This window comes from Mustela erminea, chromosome 1 (genome assembly GCF_009829155.1).
Source record: "Mustela erminea isolate mMusErm1 chromosome 1, mMusErm1.Pri, whole genome shotgun sequence".
NCBI classification, from domain to species: domain Eukaryota; kingdom Metazoa; phylum Chordata; class Mammalia; order Carnivora; family Mustelidae; genus Mustela; species Mustela erminea.
In genome coordinates, this window is record NC_045614.1 from 87,760,959 (window position 1) to 87,776,254 (window position 15,296).

Here is a 15,296-nt window from a genome sequence, read left to right on the forward strand (position 1 = left end):
GTCTTCCTGGTACTTTCTGACATTTTCTGCAAGAAATAACTTTGCAGTCCTTTGTTGCTGTTTGGGGCTTTCTTCTAGCTATATATCTTTTTTCAAATTTAGTTCAAGTATGGTAGAATTTTACATATTTCAATTCCCAGTGAAACATTCACATGTGATTAACAAACTGCTAAGCTTTCGTTCTGAATGGCATTAGCACTGGCATATGAAAGTCCTTTAGCTACAAAATGGTAATACGAGTGAACTAAAGAAAACATTGTTTGCGTGCCACAACTTGTTAATTGCTTTATGTCTTGCTCAGCATCTAGCCCAACGAAAGTAATAGATGTTCAGTTGACATGTTGGTTTTGATATGAATTACATGGAAAGCCTCTTCATCAGACTGTGGTAAAGAAAGGGACTTCAGTCTGACAAACCTTTACATTTTTATCCTAATTATATAGCTAGTACCTGGCACATGGCAGTTATTCAAGTGGGGCTCAGTGTTAAGTATTTTTGCACTAAAAGAAGTGTTTGTTTTTCATATACAGCATGTTATGAAGTGTGAGGATAGTCATTTCAGTTTAAGAAATCAGAATACTCGAATACTAATTAACTTCAGTTGCTGGCTATCTCTATAATTTAAATATAGTAAAATTTTATCAGAGTTAAGTGGAGCACTGAACTGTGATTAATAGCATAGGCTTTGCAATCATGGACTTAGAATGAAAGGTTTAACTGAATCTGTATTATACACTCATTGAATGCCAGGAACCAGACCATTGTATGTTAGTGATAAAATCACCTGTCATTTGAACATTTATTCTCTGCTTAATACCCATTCTCTAACACTGTAGTTTATTATTTGGTTATTAGAAAAATTTATACTTAACTTTTCTCAACTCTCAGTATGCACGTTTTAGATTATCTCAGGTGTAATAATGTGAAAACAAGTTTGCTTGTTACTTTGTTTTCTAAGGTATCTGAGAAGTCGAAGTATATTCTTTTTTAATTTATATTTTTTTATTTATTCCTAGGCCTATCATGGTCACCATCAAGCACTAGAAGTGTTGGTACAGTCTTTATTAGATCTTGATGTGAGAAATAGTAGTGGAAGAACACCCTTAGATCTTGCAGCATTTAAGGGCCATGTTGAATGTGTGGATGTACTCATTAATCAGGGAGCCTCAATTTTAGTAAAAGATTATATTTTGAAGAGAACACCTATACATGCTGCAGGTATGTTAAAAATTATGCATGATTTTAGTTACCACTTTGTGTCTAATACTCTTTTTAAATTTTTTGTGTGTTATACTACTGGTAATTATTTTAATAACGTTGACTTTAAACAGTTGAATGAGGAATGTGCCTGGTTAAGCATCTGACTCTTGACTTTGGCTCAGGTCATAATCTCAGAATCCTGGGATCAAGCCGTATGTCGGGCTCTGCTCTGCATGGACTCTGCTTGTCCTTCTTCCTCTGCTCCTCCCTCCTCTTGTGCACATGCACTCGCCTGCTCTCCCAAATAAATAAATAAAATCTTAAAAAAATAAAAGGTCAGGTGATTCTTTCAAGGAAAAGCCAGAAGCAAGATTATGATTGCTTTAAAACATTATCTACCTTAGAAATTGGATTTAGGGGCGCCTGGGTGGCTCAGTGGGTTAAGCCTCTGCCTTGGGCTCAGGTCATGATCTCAGGGTCCTGGGATTGAGCTCTGCAACGGGCTCTCTGCTCAGCGGGGAGCCTGCTTCCCTCTCTGTCTCTCTGCCTGCCTCTCTGCCTACTTGTGATTTCTCTGTCAAATAAATAAATAAAATCTTTAAAAAAAAAAAAAAGAAATTGGATTTATGTAGTAGTCTAACTTCGGAAGTACTTCTTCAGTAAAACAGTGAAATATTTTTTACTTCTTTTTGATGGAAGTTATTTTGGATTGGTACGTGCTTTCATTTAACAGTTAGTTGGTGAACATTTTGGATTCTTGTACCAGAGTGATGCATTAAATACATACAAAGGCAGGAGTTATAGAGCACCTACTTCATGCAAGATCTACTCCATGGTGTGATTTTGTGATGTTACAAATGTGTGAAATTGCAAAATTATGTAATTTTCTTGTTCTGTGACTTGGTACTGCTGTATACCACTAGCAGATTTAAATTCACAGCTCTCTACAAGAATTACTACAAGTTAGTATTTATTTTATTATATTATATTTTATGTTTAAGATTTTATTTATTTATTTGACAGAGAGACAGCAAGAGAGGGAACACAAGCAGGGGGAGTGGGAGAAGTAGAAGCTTCCTGACGTAGGACTCAATCCCAGAACACTGGGATCATGACCTGAGCCAAAGGTGGACATGTAATGACTGAGCCACCCAGGCACCCCTGTATTCATTTTAAATAGCTAAGACTGGTACACTGAAAGAAATCCTAACCAAGTTTTTTTTTTTTCACCCCCATTAGGCCTCCTTTATATGATTAGATTCATTTCAGTTAGTCTGTTTTTACAGAGTGACTTTTTTTTAAGATTTTGTTTATTTGACAGAGATCACAAGTAGGCAGAGAGGCAGGCAGAGAGAGAGGAAGGGAAGCAGGCTCCCTGCTAAGCAGAGAGCCCGATGCAGGGCTCGATCCCAGGACCTTGGAATCATGACCTGAGCTGAAGGCAGAGGCTTAACCCACTGAGCCACCCAGGCACCCCTACAGAGTGATTTTTAAGGACACATTTTAACATGGGTCTTGGACTTTACTTCTAGTCCTTTAGGACACTTGCATTTTTGAAGACTCTCAGTAAAACCCACTATTGCTCCATAGCAGTCTTTCAGAAATTATCAGATATTCAAGCAGGGCTCAAAAATGGAAAAATTTTAAGTGGATTAAAATTCCTAATACATGTGTATATATGGGGTGCCTGGGTGACTCAGTGGGTTAGGCCTCTGCTTTTGGTTCAGGTCATGATCTCAGGGTCCTGGGATCGAGCCCTTCAGCGGGGAGCCTGCTTCCCCCTCTCTCTCTGCCTGCCTCTCTGCCTACTTGTAATCTCTGTCTGTCAAATAAATAAATAAAATCTTTTAAAAAAAGTAAAAAAAAAAGTGTATCTATAAACTGCTAAATGGTAAGAATTAAGTCAAAATGCCATCCTTTTCTGTTATCTTATTCTGGAAAAAAAAATGAAGTTTCTATACCATTCTACAACTTAATAATTTTTGTGTTGTAAGCACAGATCATTTGCAGAGCTGATTTAAAGCTTTCATGGAGTGGTTTGCACTCTTAATTGAAAAATATTGAAACAAGACACTAGCCAGTCCCTTAGAAGTGGCTAACCAATGTCAGATAGTCTATATATCCTATCCCCTGAAAAAGCTACAGGCTATTGTTTGTGCCTACCTATTTAATAAATGCACACCTAGTTCTGTAGATACCTTTCAAATGTGGAGATTGTTAAAGAGCACCTTAGTCATAAGTAATGAGGAGGACATTGCAATTTTTTTTCCAAAAGGGAACCAGTTTTCTCCTACAGTGATGTTATGCTTGATGTTTTAAGTATTGAACTTACAAAACAAACAAACAAAAAAAACCCTCAGGAGCTACTGTGAACTGAGTGTAAGTGAGTCCATTAAAGAAGTGGCAGGCCAAACAATTTCCTTGATGCATCCCCAAGTGAGATCCTTTAGTGTCAGCTGTTATTGATTACATGGAGAGCTGCTGGCAGAGTGTAGCATATAGATATGGAATGATTTTGTACCGTAAGTCTTAATTAATAACTATTAGAATTTAATATAGCTATTAGAAGGTACTGTAGAATATTAGGGCACCTAGCTTTCTTTCATTAATTTGTCTTTTAATTAGGAAGAACAGTGATAGATATTCCTTTTTGCAACATTATGTGACTTACATATTTAAACTTCAAATTTTACTGTATTATGGGAAGGACCTGAATTTTGCTTACCTTAAAAGCTTACTGTTTTGGAGTGCCTGGATGGCTCAGTTGGTTAAACATCTGCCTTCAGCTCCAGGCATGATCCCAGGGTCCTAGGATTGAGCCTTGCATTGGGCTCCCTGCTCACTGGGGAGCCTGCTTCTCCCTCTCTCCACTCGGGCTATCTCTCACTATCTCTGTTTGTCTCTCTTCTCTCAAATAAATAAATAAACCCACTCCCCCCAAAAAAGATTGCTGTTTTCTCTAGGCTACTTCTGTTTTATACCATTGCCCATTTTATGTTTAGACATTTAAATACAGTCTTTAAATAGATGGTTTCTTCTTTGTTTATATATGTATCCATTGGAATACTTTCATAGTACCCAACTAAAAGGTGGCTTAAGTGACAAGTGTTTATCCTCTCACAAAATGTTCAGAGGTAGAGTCAGCTCCAGGATTGATTGATTCAGCAGTGGTGTCAGAGCTCTCTATTCTCTTGCCTTTGCAGTCATGGCACAGAATAGCTACTGCTTCTTTACAGGATTCACATAAAAAATCAGGAAAAGAAGAACTTGTCATTATCAAGATAAAAATCCCAGAAGCCCTCAGACTTCTTAGCATCTCAGTGGTCAGACTAGACCAAGACTCATCTTGAAGCCAGTCATTGGCAAAGAATGTAGTTGCGATGAACTTGATCTAATCACAGTTTCATCCCTTGGCTAAAGGCAGGGTGCCTCCCCTTGATCACAGTTGCTACCATCAAAGCACCAAATAAAATGAGCATTTTGTTGGCAGGACAGTTGGTGAGGGATGGCTATGGCCGTATTTTACCATGGGGGATTTAAATCTATTCAGTTTCATCAACAAAGGCAATAGAAACCTTCTTTGTATCTATACTTATTTTTCTTTGACTAGTAAATTCAGTGATAGGATCTCACAGGTACATCTAGAAAATATGCCCTAAGATGGAAATTCTCTGTTTTACCATTGTAATTACTGAAATTTTAAAATATCACTCTACAGCAACAAATGGTCATTCAGAGTGCTTACGGCTACTAATAGGAAATGCAGAACCACAGAATGCAGTAGACATTCAAGATGGAAATGGACAGTAAGTTCTAATGATTTTTAAATTATTTTTAAGATGTGTGTTGAGGGGCGCCTGGGTGGCTCAGTGGGTTAAAGCCTTTGCCTTTGGCTCAGGTCATGGTCTCAGAGTCCTGGGATTGAGCCCCGCATCAGACACTCTGCTCAGCAGGGAGCCTGCTTCTCCCCCACCCCCCCAACCCACCTGCTTGTAATCTCTGCCTGTCAAATAAATAAATAAAATCTTTAAAAAATAATAATAATATGTGTGTTGATCTTCATGCTTTTGCCCCTATTTTAGTAAATCTATCATAATATGTTAACTGAATAGCATCAAGTGTAGTTTTCTCATCTAAGTATACTTTAAATTTGCATCACAAAAAGACGTGTTTAGAAAACAGGCCAACACAGTTTAATTGTTTTTCATGGAGTGGAGTCTTAGGTTCTTAACACTGAACCTATTCCTGTTGTTGCCCAGGACTCCTCTGATGCTGTCTGTTCTCAATGGGCACACGGACTGTGTTTACTCACTGCTGAACAAAGGAGCAAATGTAGATGCCAAAGATAAATGGGGAAGGACAGCATTGCATAGAGGGGTAAGCAAAAATGTTCCCATTGCCTTTAATCAAAAATTTCTTAGGATCTCATTTTCCCTAAAACTAAACTAGGCTGTGTTTATTTTTCTTCATCAGATTTTTACTAAGTAGTTTTGGATCACTAATTTTAAACAGCTACAAAACACAACTTAATTTAGGAAACAGTGTTGGAAGAAAATTTTAAAACCCCAAAACCTTGAGTAGACTTAATGTCCATTTTACTTTTTCTCATTATTACAACTATTTTCTTAGACATTTTTGTCTTTTCCCCTTTGCAACCATTCACCTTTTTTGCCTTCATTGTTTTTACTGATTTATAAGTTCCTTTATTCCTGTTTCTCATAATACTTGTGTTTTGACAAAGTTACTGCTTTACATGAATTTTTAAAAGCCTTTTCCAATAAAAACACTTAATTACTAAAAAAAAAAAAGATAAATGCTTTAATTGATGGACAAATATGGGGAATACAGACTTTAAAAATTTTTTTAAGTTGGCACATAGTACCCAAGATAATATATTCAAATACCTACAAATACTTTTTCTTTCAGGCAGTTACAGGCCATGAAGAATGTGTAGATGCATTACTTCAACATGGTGCTAAGTGCTTATTTCGAGATAGCAGGGGCCGGACACCTATACACTTGTCAGCTGCCTGTGGACACATTGGTGTTCTCGGAGCCCTTTTGCAGTCAGCAGCATCTGTAGATGCAAACCCAGCCATAGCAGACAATCATGGATATACAGCACTTCACTGGGCCTGCTACAACGGTTGAGTATACAGTTATAAATCTACATTAAATGCCTGTTAATGTACCAAACAGAGACAACAAACTATAACACACTATGATATTATGAATATTTATTAGGCAACTGTGAGATCAGTAGGAAAATAGAAATATACTATACCTATGTAGTTGTAAGCTTACTCCTATCACTTGTCACGGTAAAGCCAAAGATCTTTTGATATAAACTCATCATTAAGTTTGAAATTTTTCTTAGATCTTTGCTTCAACAGGTATTTTTGCATTTTTAACATACTTCTATTAATATTTACAATGTCCTTTATATATATAATATGCTCATAGTTTGATTTTGTTCTTTTTCTTTCTAAGTGTACTTGTATTGGGGGGAAAAGGTAGCAAAAAATAAAAATGTATCACATTCTAAACTGAAATCTGTATATGTTTTCTGAGTACATTGCAAGATAGATCCTTCTAGCAACAGTAACATGTATGCTCCACATTTTAAGGGACTAAAATCTTAGCAGATCACAGACCTAGAAACTTAGAAGCTTTTATGGCTAAGTTAACTTTGCTACACGATCGGAACATACTGACCTTTGGCTTCCTAGAAGCTCACAGCCAGTCAGTCCTTTTATAGGTGGGCTCACTGACAATCACTCAGAGAAGTATAAAGCTGTTTAAGGTTTAAATGTTCAAAGTGAAGTTTGGCTTATGAAATGTCACTAATTAAGGTAATTTAAGTGAAGAGGCATGTTGAGAAATAATGATTTTTTTTCCTTGCATAGGGCCACAGATTTGATCATGTTAGAAAATGCTAGGGTACATTATGTACATTGTAAAAATCAACTCTATCAAAAGTTTGGGCTTAGGGCTTTAGCAGGGATAAGAGGGGATTTTTAATTTGTTTTGAATTTCATTGTAGCGTTTAGATAACTCTTAGTTTTGAGAGCATACCTGAAAAACTAGTTCACAATTCTAATAACTTTCCCTCAAAATATTAAGAAAATATGAATTACCTCTTGATATAAATATTGACTTACTTAAAAAATAAGTATAGTATCTGTTTTAAAATCCAGCTGACTGCCTCACCAGAGAGTTGAGGTTTCTCCCTTTCTGTAATGTGCTCCTTCATGGTTCTTTTACTAGAGAAATCTTGACAGATAATGTTGAGTCACAGTGAAAGGGGAGAAACCTGAATCTTGCAAAATTATAGTTAATTAAATATTTTATAAGTATTTTCTAAAATGCAGTATTTGAATTTTCGTATTAATCCTTGTGCCAGAATTGAGAGTTCTAATCTTTTGCTGTTAGAAAGTTTTTGTCTCTTCTTGAGTTTTGTTCTGTGATGACTATTGGGCATCCATCATCTCTGAGTACCGTCTCTGGCACCATTTGTTGGTATCATCAAAACTTGAATAGTTAAATGTATTGCTAATTCACAAGCTCAGTTTAGTCTGTTTCATTTTTACTGCCTTAGATCCCAAGCCAGAACAGTTTTGAAGATTAAAACCTTTGGATTTCAACTTCTCTTTTTTCTTTTATACTCAGTAAAATTGGTATTTAATGAATATAGTGAAATGGCCAAAGACTAGTCCTGAACTTAAAAAGATAACTATATTTTGCCATTGGAGTTTGATTTTTTTAATAATATAACGACATTTTGCAAGTATGAGGAAAACCAAAACCATCTAATATTGTAAGGAAACAATACAGATGTGAGTTTTACCATACTACAGATGTGAGTTTTATTTAAGAAATGAAACTAGGTTTTTTTTGTTTCGGTTTTTTGTTTTTGTTTTTAGAGAGGGCTGGAGAGTAGCAGAGGGAGAGAGAATCTTGAGCTGGCTCTATGCCCATCGCAGAGCCTTTGTGGGGCTCAGTCTCACAACCCTCAGATCATGACCTAAGCTGAAATCAAGAGTTGGATGCTTAGCTGACTAAGCCACCCAGGCATCCCAAGAAATGAAACTTTTTTGAAGCAGATTTTTATTGCTTGGTTCTTTTTTTCTTTTTTAATATATCAATGAGAATTAACCATTGGAAAAATCACAAAACAAGCCGTCTTTACTCGGGCAGGGCATTTAATTGTAAATAAACTGCTCTTGTAACTGCCCTTTGGAGAGTTACTATTATGACATTTCTTTTCAGGTCTTTATGGAGAGCACTGTTTCCCTAAAGTGAATTCCTACTCTGTTACTGCTAAATTTAGATTCTCTAAGCACCTTGTGTACAAGAGGCAAAACAGACAAAATTTTGCATGAACTACATGCTTGGTTGCCATTTAAAGATGATAGCAGATGTGTCTTAATTTTCAGACTGTAGCAAATTTGTGCATTCTGAATTGAGCTGAAAGGAATTAGATGTGTGTTGGCTATACAAGCAGTCTAAAATTAATACCATATTTATAGTCAGAAGTCTGTTTCGTAATTTGGCATTCTGAGAGTAGAAAATGTAAAATGGTTTTACTTCCACTAGTAATTATACCATGGCTAAAAACAAAATTGGAAGCACTCTAACAAACCAGAAAACAACCTTTGTCTCAAAATTAAAATGAAATGATGACAAAGTTTTAGAAAAGAATTGGTTATACATACTACATTTAAAGTCCAGATTTTCAGTTTATATAGTCATTCAATCACAGAACTTAAAGAGTACTTGTATTATCCCTTTGTTTCTTTTAAAAATTGATAAATGTTTTTGAAGCTCTAAATGTCCTTGGAATATCCCTCTGAAACATGAAGAGACCAGTTGTGTCATCCTTTCATAAATGAGGACACAAAGTTTTCAGCTTGATATGATTGCTGGAGGTAATCAGTAGCCCAGAACTCTCTCAACCTCAGCACTATTGCCATTTTGGCAAAAATTCTTTGCTGTGAGGGACTGCCGGTGGATGGAAGATGTTTAGCAACTTCGCTAACCTCGACCCACTAAATGAGAGTAGCACCCTCTTACCCCATGCCCAGTTGTGATGAGCAAACATTCCTCCAGACATGGCTGAATGTCTTCTGAAAGGCAAAATTGCTCCAGTTGGGAACCATTGAATTAGAGAAAATAACTAACATAAGATGAAACAGTTATAGGTTACCTAAAACTTACTTTTTTCCTGGTAAAAACAATTATAGGATAAAAATTAAGTTGAGCTATTATTTGAGAATGATAGAGTAACTAAAAAGAAAATAAATCTAGCATCACTTTGTTAGACAAATACTGAGTCATAGAAATAAATAAATAGCCTGTATAAGAATCTAATTTATTCCTTTCTTTTTAATTAATTTATTTATTATCAGAAAAACAGTATTCATTATTTTTTCACCACACCCAGTACTCTATGCAATCCGTGCCCTCTATAATACTTACCACGTGGTACCCCAACCTCCCACCCCCCAGCCACTTCAAACCCCTCAGATTATTTTTCAGAGTCCATAGTCTCTCATGATTCACCTCCTCTTCCAATTTACCCCAACTCCCTTCTCCTCTCTAACACCCCTTGTCCTCCATGATATTTGTTATGCTCCACAAATAAGTGAAACCATAATGATAGTTGACTCTCTCTGCTTGACTTATTTCACTCAGCATAATCTCTTCCAGTCCGGTCCATGGTGCTACAAAAGTTGGGTATTCATCCTTTCTGATGGAGGCATAATACTCCATAGTGTATATGGAACACATCTTCCTTATCCATTCGTCCGTTGAAGGGCTATTCCTAAAACAGGTTCCATATTACTAATGAAGTAAATGATGCAACATTTCATTTGCAACAATTATTATAGCAGTTGGATTTTAACTAAAATCCTTGCTTTAAAAATTAAGTAAAGAAAATCTGAGGTTTAGGTTTTTCCCTGTCTTCCAGGGAATCTGACTGGTTCATTTGGTTGAGTGACTCTTGATTTCGACTCAGGTCATGGTGTCGAGGCTGTGGGATCAGCCCCGTATCCGGCTCCACGCTCAGTCCGGAGTTTGCTTGAGATCTTTCTTCCCCTCTCCCTCTGCTTCTCCACCTGAGTTATTCGCATGTGCGCGAGTGCTCTCCTCCCCTCCCCACACTGCCCCCGCCAGATAAATAAAATCTTTAAAAATAAATAAATAAAAACTATGGGCCTATCTATCAGTAATCTGTACTTGTCCTTCAACCCAGCAATACCATTTCTAGGAAATTATCCTACAAAAATATAAAAAAAAAAAATACTGCAGGGAGCCTGGGTGGTTCAGTGGGTTAAGTGCCTACCTTCAGGTCATGATCCCAGCAGGCTCAGAGTGGGGAGGGGGGTCTGCCTGTCCCTCAGGCTCCCCCTACCACTTGGGTACACTCACAAAAATAAATAAGTAAAATCTAAAAAAAATTTTTTAAATAAAGTACTGGAAGATTTCATTACAGCTTGTTTGGTTATATAACAGATGCAAACTAGCAATCACCTCAAAATATATAATTAGAAATTAAAATAATTTATGATGTACTTTAATGCTGTGAAGTTTTTCCAAAGATTCAAAAATAAGATTTCTATATGTTACTATAGAGGGATATGTACTATTTATTAAGTGAAAAGCAAGTTGCAGAATTAAAATTTTTCATAAAAATTTTAAAAGGAAGTAGTACATGTTTATGTGCATGCAGTTTTATATGCCTAGAAATTTCTTGAAACTGTTTAGGTAATAGTGGTTACAGTCTACAAAGTGGAACTGGAGATGGCGGTGGGGACAGAGACTTGTACTTCTTCCCTCTAGACACTACTCTAGTATTTGAGATTTTATCATTAGCTCATTACTAAAATCAAAATACTTAAATTTTGAAGTTAATTATGCTATATAAATATATATTAATTTTAAAGTTATATTAGGCTATATAGGACATTTTTTTAAAATGACTAAATAGGGGCGTCTGGGTGGCTCAGTGGGTTAAAGCCTCTGCTTTCAGCTCAGGTCATGATCCCAGAGTCCTGGGATCGAGCCCCACATCAGGGTCTCTGATCAGCAAGGAGCCTGCTTCCTCCTCTCTCTCTGCGTGCCTCTCTGCCTACTTGGGATCACTGTCTGTCAAATAAATAAATAAAATCTTTTTAAAAAAAATGACTGAATATCTTTAACTGGTCATCATAAAAAGAATAGTGAGAGTAAATTTTTTCCCCACAAAACGAGTATTTGTTGTGTCAGTAATAAACTGCTATAAAATTACAAGAAGCTTCTGAATTTCAGGTCTTGAGGTCATAATTTGGATTTTAAAACTCCTAGAGATGTGATGTTTAGTGCGTTCAGTGAGCTCAGTTAGTTTTAATCCACGTGAAGTTTTTTCTTATTTGTGTTAGGGATATGTGGGCATATATGGGCAATTACCTTTTTTGGATTTTAATATCTGATTCTCATTTACTTGTTTAGGTCATGAGACATGTGTAGAACTTCTTTTAGAACAGGAAGTTTTCCAAAAAATGGAAGGAAATGCTTTCAGTCCTTTGCATTGTGCTGTGTAAGTAAAGGCAGGTGAATCAGATTTGCTTTGACCATATAAGAAATACACCATTGCTGTGAGAGTGATCACTTTGTTACCTTACACAGGATAAATGACAACGAAGGTGCTGCTGAAATGTTAATTGATACTTTAGGTGCCAGCATCGTGAACGCCACAGATTCAAAAGGAAGGTAGGAATTCAACTACCTAGGAAATAGCTTGACTTGCAATAGGAAAAAAAATTTAACTACTAGATTATGTGGAAGAATTAACAGAGAACCCATTATTAAGTAAAAGTTGATTTTTATATTTGGAAGTATAAATTGTCATAAAATCTTAATGTTTATAATGTATTATAAATTACATAATTATATATGTAATTAATAGTTATATGCAATATATATAATTCTCATTATAAAAGGCTTTTTTATTACGATTTTTAGCCAGTCTTCCTCTTTAAAACTTGTAAAATGTAAGATTCCCTCTCCTTTTCTTAAAGGTATGTTGTTACCAAAGATGATTATTAATAAATTTAATAGTTTTCTAAATATAAATAAAGGCTGGAAAAGAGTCCACCAGTTGTAACAGGTGGCAATATTGGGTCAGGATTTATTTCTTCTCAAATTTCCTTGGTGATGTAATTTTGTTTAGCAATTTTATGTTGTACTAGTTTAATTAAGGGCCTTTTATATTATCAAATACCAATTACTCTGGCAGAAATTATTAAGCTCCATTAAGCCTATTTGTATCGAGGCAATGATTTTATAGCCTAATATGTAAACCCTTGGAAATTACTTGTCATAAATTCAGGAATAATTTTTTCTAGACTATGAGACCAACAGATTTAGTGAAATCTCCCTTTTTCTTTGTATTACAGAACCCCTCTCCATGCGGCCGCCTTCACAGACCATGTAGAGTGTTTACAGCTGCTTCTCAGCCATAATGCTCAAGTTAATTCTATAGACTCTTCTGGGAAAACCCCTCTCATGATGGCAGCAGAAAATGGACAGACAAATACAGTTGGTAAAGACACTGGTTAAGGCTTGTATTATTCTAATGCTATAATACTATATTGCTTATATGTGTTTAACTTATGGAAAACTTAGATCCCAAGCCTTCTGACTCTGTCAAATTTGCCACAGTTATCTCCTGAGATTTAAAACCTCTAGCATTCTTTCAACCCACATTTTTATCTAGAGCCAAAATGTTTTCATTTGCCCTTGCTGATTAAACAGTCTTACTATAGCAAGGCAGTGTAGGATAATGGTAAAGACCCTGTCTCTGGAGTTAGATGGACAGCATATGAGTCCTAGTTCTACCAATTAAGTGACCTTATGACTCAATTTTTTCATTTTTTAAGTTTAGGAAAGTAACAGTGCCTACTTTGTGGGGTTATTGTGAGAGTATGAATCCAGAGTGTTTAAGGCATTATTTGAAATTTAGTAAGCTCTCGCAGCATAAATGTTGCCATTGTGTCTGTGACTTACAGGATAACCTGATGATACAGTGTGTATATTTTAGGTTACAGTATTTTTCTTAAACTTTCACTAGAGGGATATTGTTGTTTTGTATCTTTATATTTCTCTACAGTGAGTTTATTAGTAATCTAAGATATGTGTTCGTAAATATAAGACTTGATATAATTTTTCCTGCCAGAGATGCTGGTTAGCAGTGCTAGTGCAGATCTGACTTTACAAGATAACAGTAAAAACACCGCCCTCCATTTGGCTTGCAGCAAGGTAGGTACACATTTTAAGGGTATGTTTTCATTGTTTATATTAACAGTGGCCTTTTCCCCAAACTTAGTAAAGCTTTCCTACTGCACTGAAGTGAACAAAGCTAGAGATTGAAACCTCTCTACTGATCACTGGCATCAGATTTCTTGAGGGGGGAAAAAATTAACTGTCCTGTTACGCACCATGATATATCAAAGTCTCCAGTGGGCCAAGTAAGTTTTGGAGTGTAAGTCTAAATGTAATCTCTCCAAACTTAAATATTCCTGTCCTCTCCCCAACCCTATTCCACCAACACATTCAGACAAATATTCAAGGCATTGTTAGCCAGAAATATCTATGGCATGTATATGGTCATGTACATATTGTATGAACAACAGTTGAGGTTTATTGATTTTGTATATTTATCTTTAATGATAATTAAGTTTTTAAGAGTTATTTGCCATCATTTTAGGGTCATGAAACTAGTGCCTTGTTAATACTGGAAAAGATAACAGATAGAAACCTCATCAATGCAACCAATGCAGCCTTGCAAACGTGAGTATTTTCAGTCTGGTGTAAACCTGTTTTATGAAAGTCAACTAGAATAATGTTATTTGATCCCAGCAATAAATGAGGTAAAAAACTTGACATGTATCTATAAACTAGAGAGATTTCAGAAAGAATGAAGTTCTTAATGTGAACAGCTGTCTTTCAAGTGACCCCTTAGATCTTAGATCAGAGTCTCCCATTTTTCTCTTGCAATTTCCATTTGCTGTTTTATGTTGAGTCTTGGTTTAAAAATAAATAAATTATAGTACTGGTTCCCATTCACATGTCAGATCTCTTGAGGGTCCAAAAACTAGCCACAGAACCTGTAAATTTTTTCAAAGCCTATTGAAATTTGTACTGTTTCAGTTAGTGTTTTATTGTATATTCTATGTATTTGCCAACATCATTTTTTAAAACAACTTAAGAATGCAGTTTATTTAGTAAAACCTTTTTAACCATTGAGTCTTAGAAGGAAGCAAACAAAAGGTATTTGTAAAGATAGATGGCTCTGGGGTCAGGGGATAGTGCTATGTTTATGCACGTTGGAGGGTTTGGCAGTGCACTCTGCACTTTGATTTTGTCCCCCATTCCCATCTATATTGCTGTTAGGATTGGGTTCCTCAATTTTATATTTCTGGGTCATCACAACTTAGCAAAAATGCCCTTCAACAACCAGAATTGCAAAAGAAAGTGTGTGTGTGTTTGTGTGTGTGTGTGTGTGTGTGTACACGTACGTACTCAGGGCCACGTACCTATGTGTGTATACACATGTATTTTTTTTTCTCACAGACCTCTGCATGTTGCTGCCCGAAATGGGCTGACAATGGTGGTTCAGGAACTTTTGGGGAAAGGAGCAAGTGTGCTTGCAGTAGATGAAAATGGTAAGTAGTTATGTATTTTTCCTTAACCTATATTTTACTGAAGGTTTTATTTTCCTATTCATATTTGAAGTGAAATAAATGTGGATATTTTGTGTTGGTTAAAGAGGAGAGCTGAAATTAATATTGAATAATACCATGTGGCAAAGGGAATAGGGCAAGAAAAATAAGAAGAGTCTGTATAAGAGATAAACTTCTGAATTTTACTACCTGGTTTAATGTTACCACCTTCATTCATCTTAGTATTCAGATAATTTGTTCGGTCAGCAAATACTTATCAAGGCCCTTAAGAGCCAGGTTCTTATCTAAAGTTAATCTTCAAGGATGCCTGGGTGGCTCAGTTGGTTAAGCATCTGCCTTGGATTCAGGTCAGGACTTTTTGTAGGATCCTTC

General features: G+C 35.9%; 1 protein-coding gene across 10 annotated transcripts in view; it reads left to right on the forward strand.

Moving 5' to 3' along the window:
- The window catches only part of ANKRD28 (ankyrin repeat domain 28), a 205,317-nt gene that overhangs the window by 181,288 nt on the left and 8,733 nt on the right, over positions 1-15,296 (forward strand). For all 10 annotated transcript variants that reach the window (XM_032332459.1, XM_032332505.1, XM_032332487.1 and 7 more), the window contains 10 exons: positions 1,017-1,218; positions 4,919-5,006; positions 5,460-5,577; positions 6,127-6,346; positions 11,692-11,779; positions 11,869-11,952; positions 12,639-12,784; positions 13,418-13,500; positions 13,949-14,031; positions 14,815-14,906. In XM_032332459.1, coding sequence (XP_032188350.1) covers positions 1,017-1,218; positions 4,919-5,006; positions 5,460-5,577; positions 6,127-6,346; positions 11,692-11,779; positions 11,869-11,952; positions 12,639-12,784; positions 13,418-13,500; positions 13,949-14,031; positions 14,815-14,906 — 1,204 coding nt within the window. The remainder of the gene's footprint in view (positions 1-1,016; positions 1,219-4,918; positions 5,007-5,459; positions 5,578-6,126; positions 6,347-11,691; positions 11,780-11,868; positions 11,953-12,638; positions 12,785-13,417; positions 13,501-13,948; positions 14,032-14,814; positions 14,907-15,296) is intronic.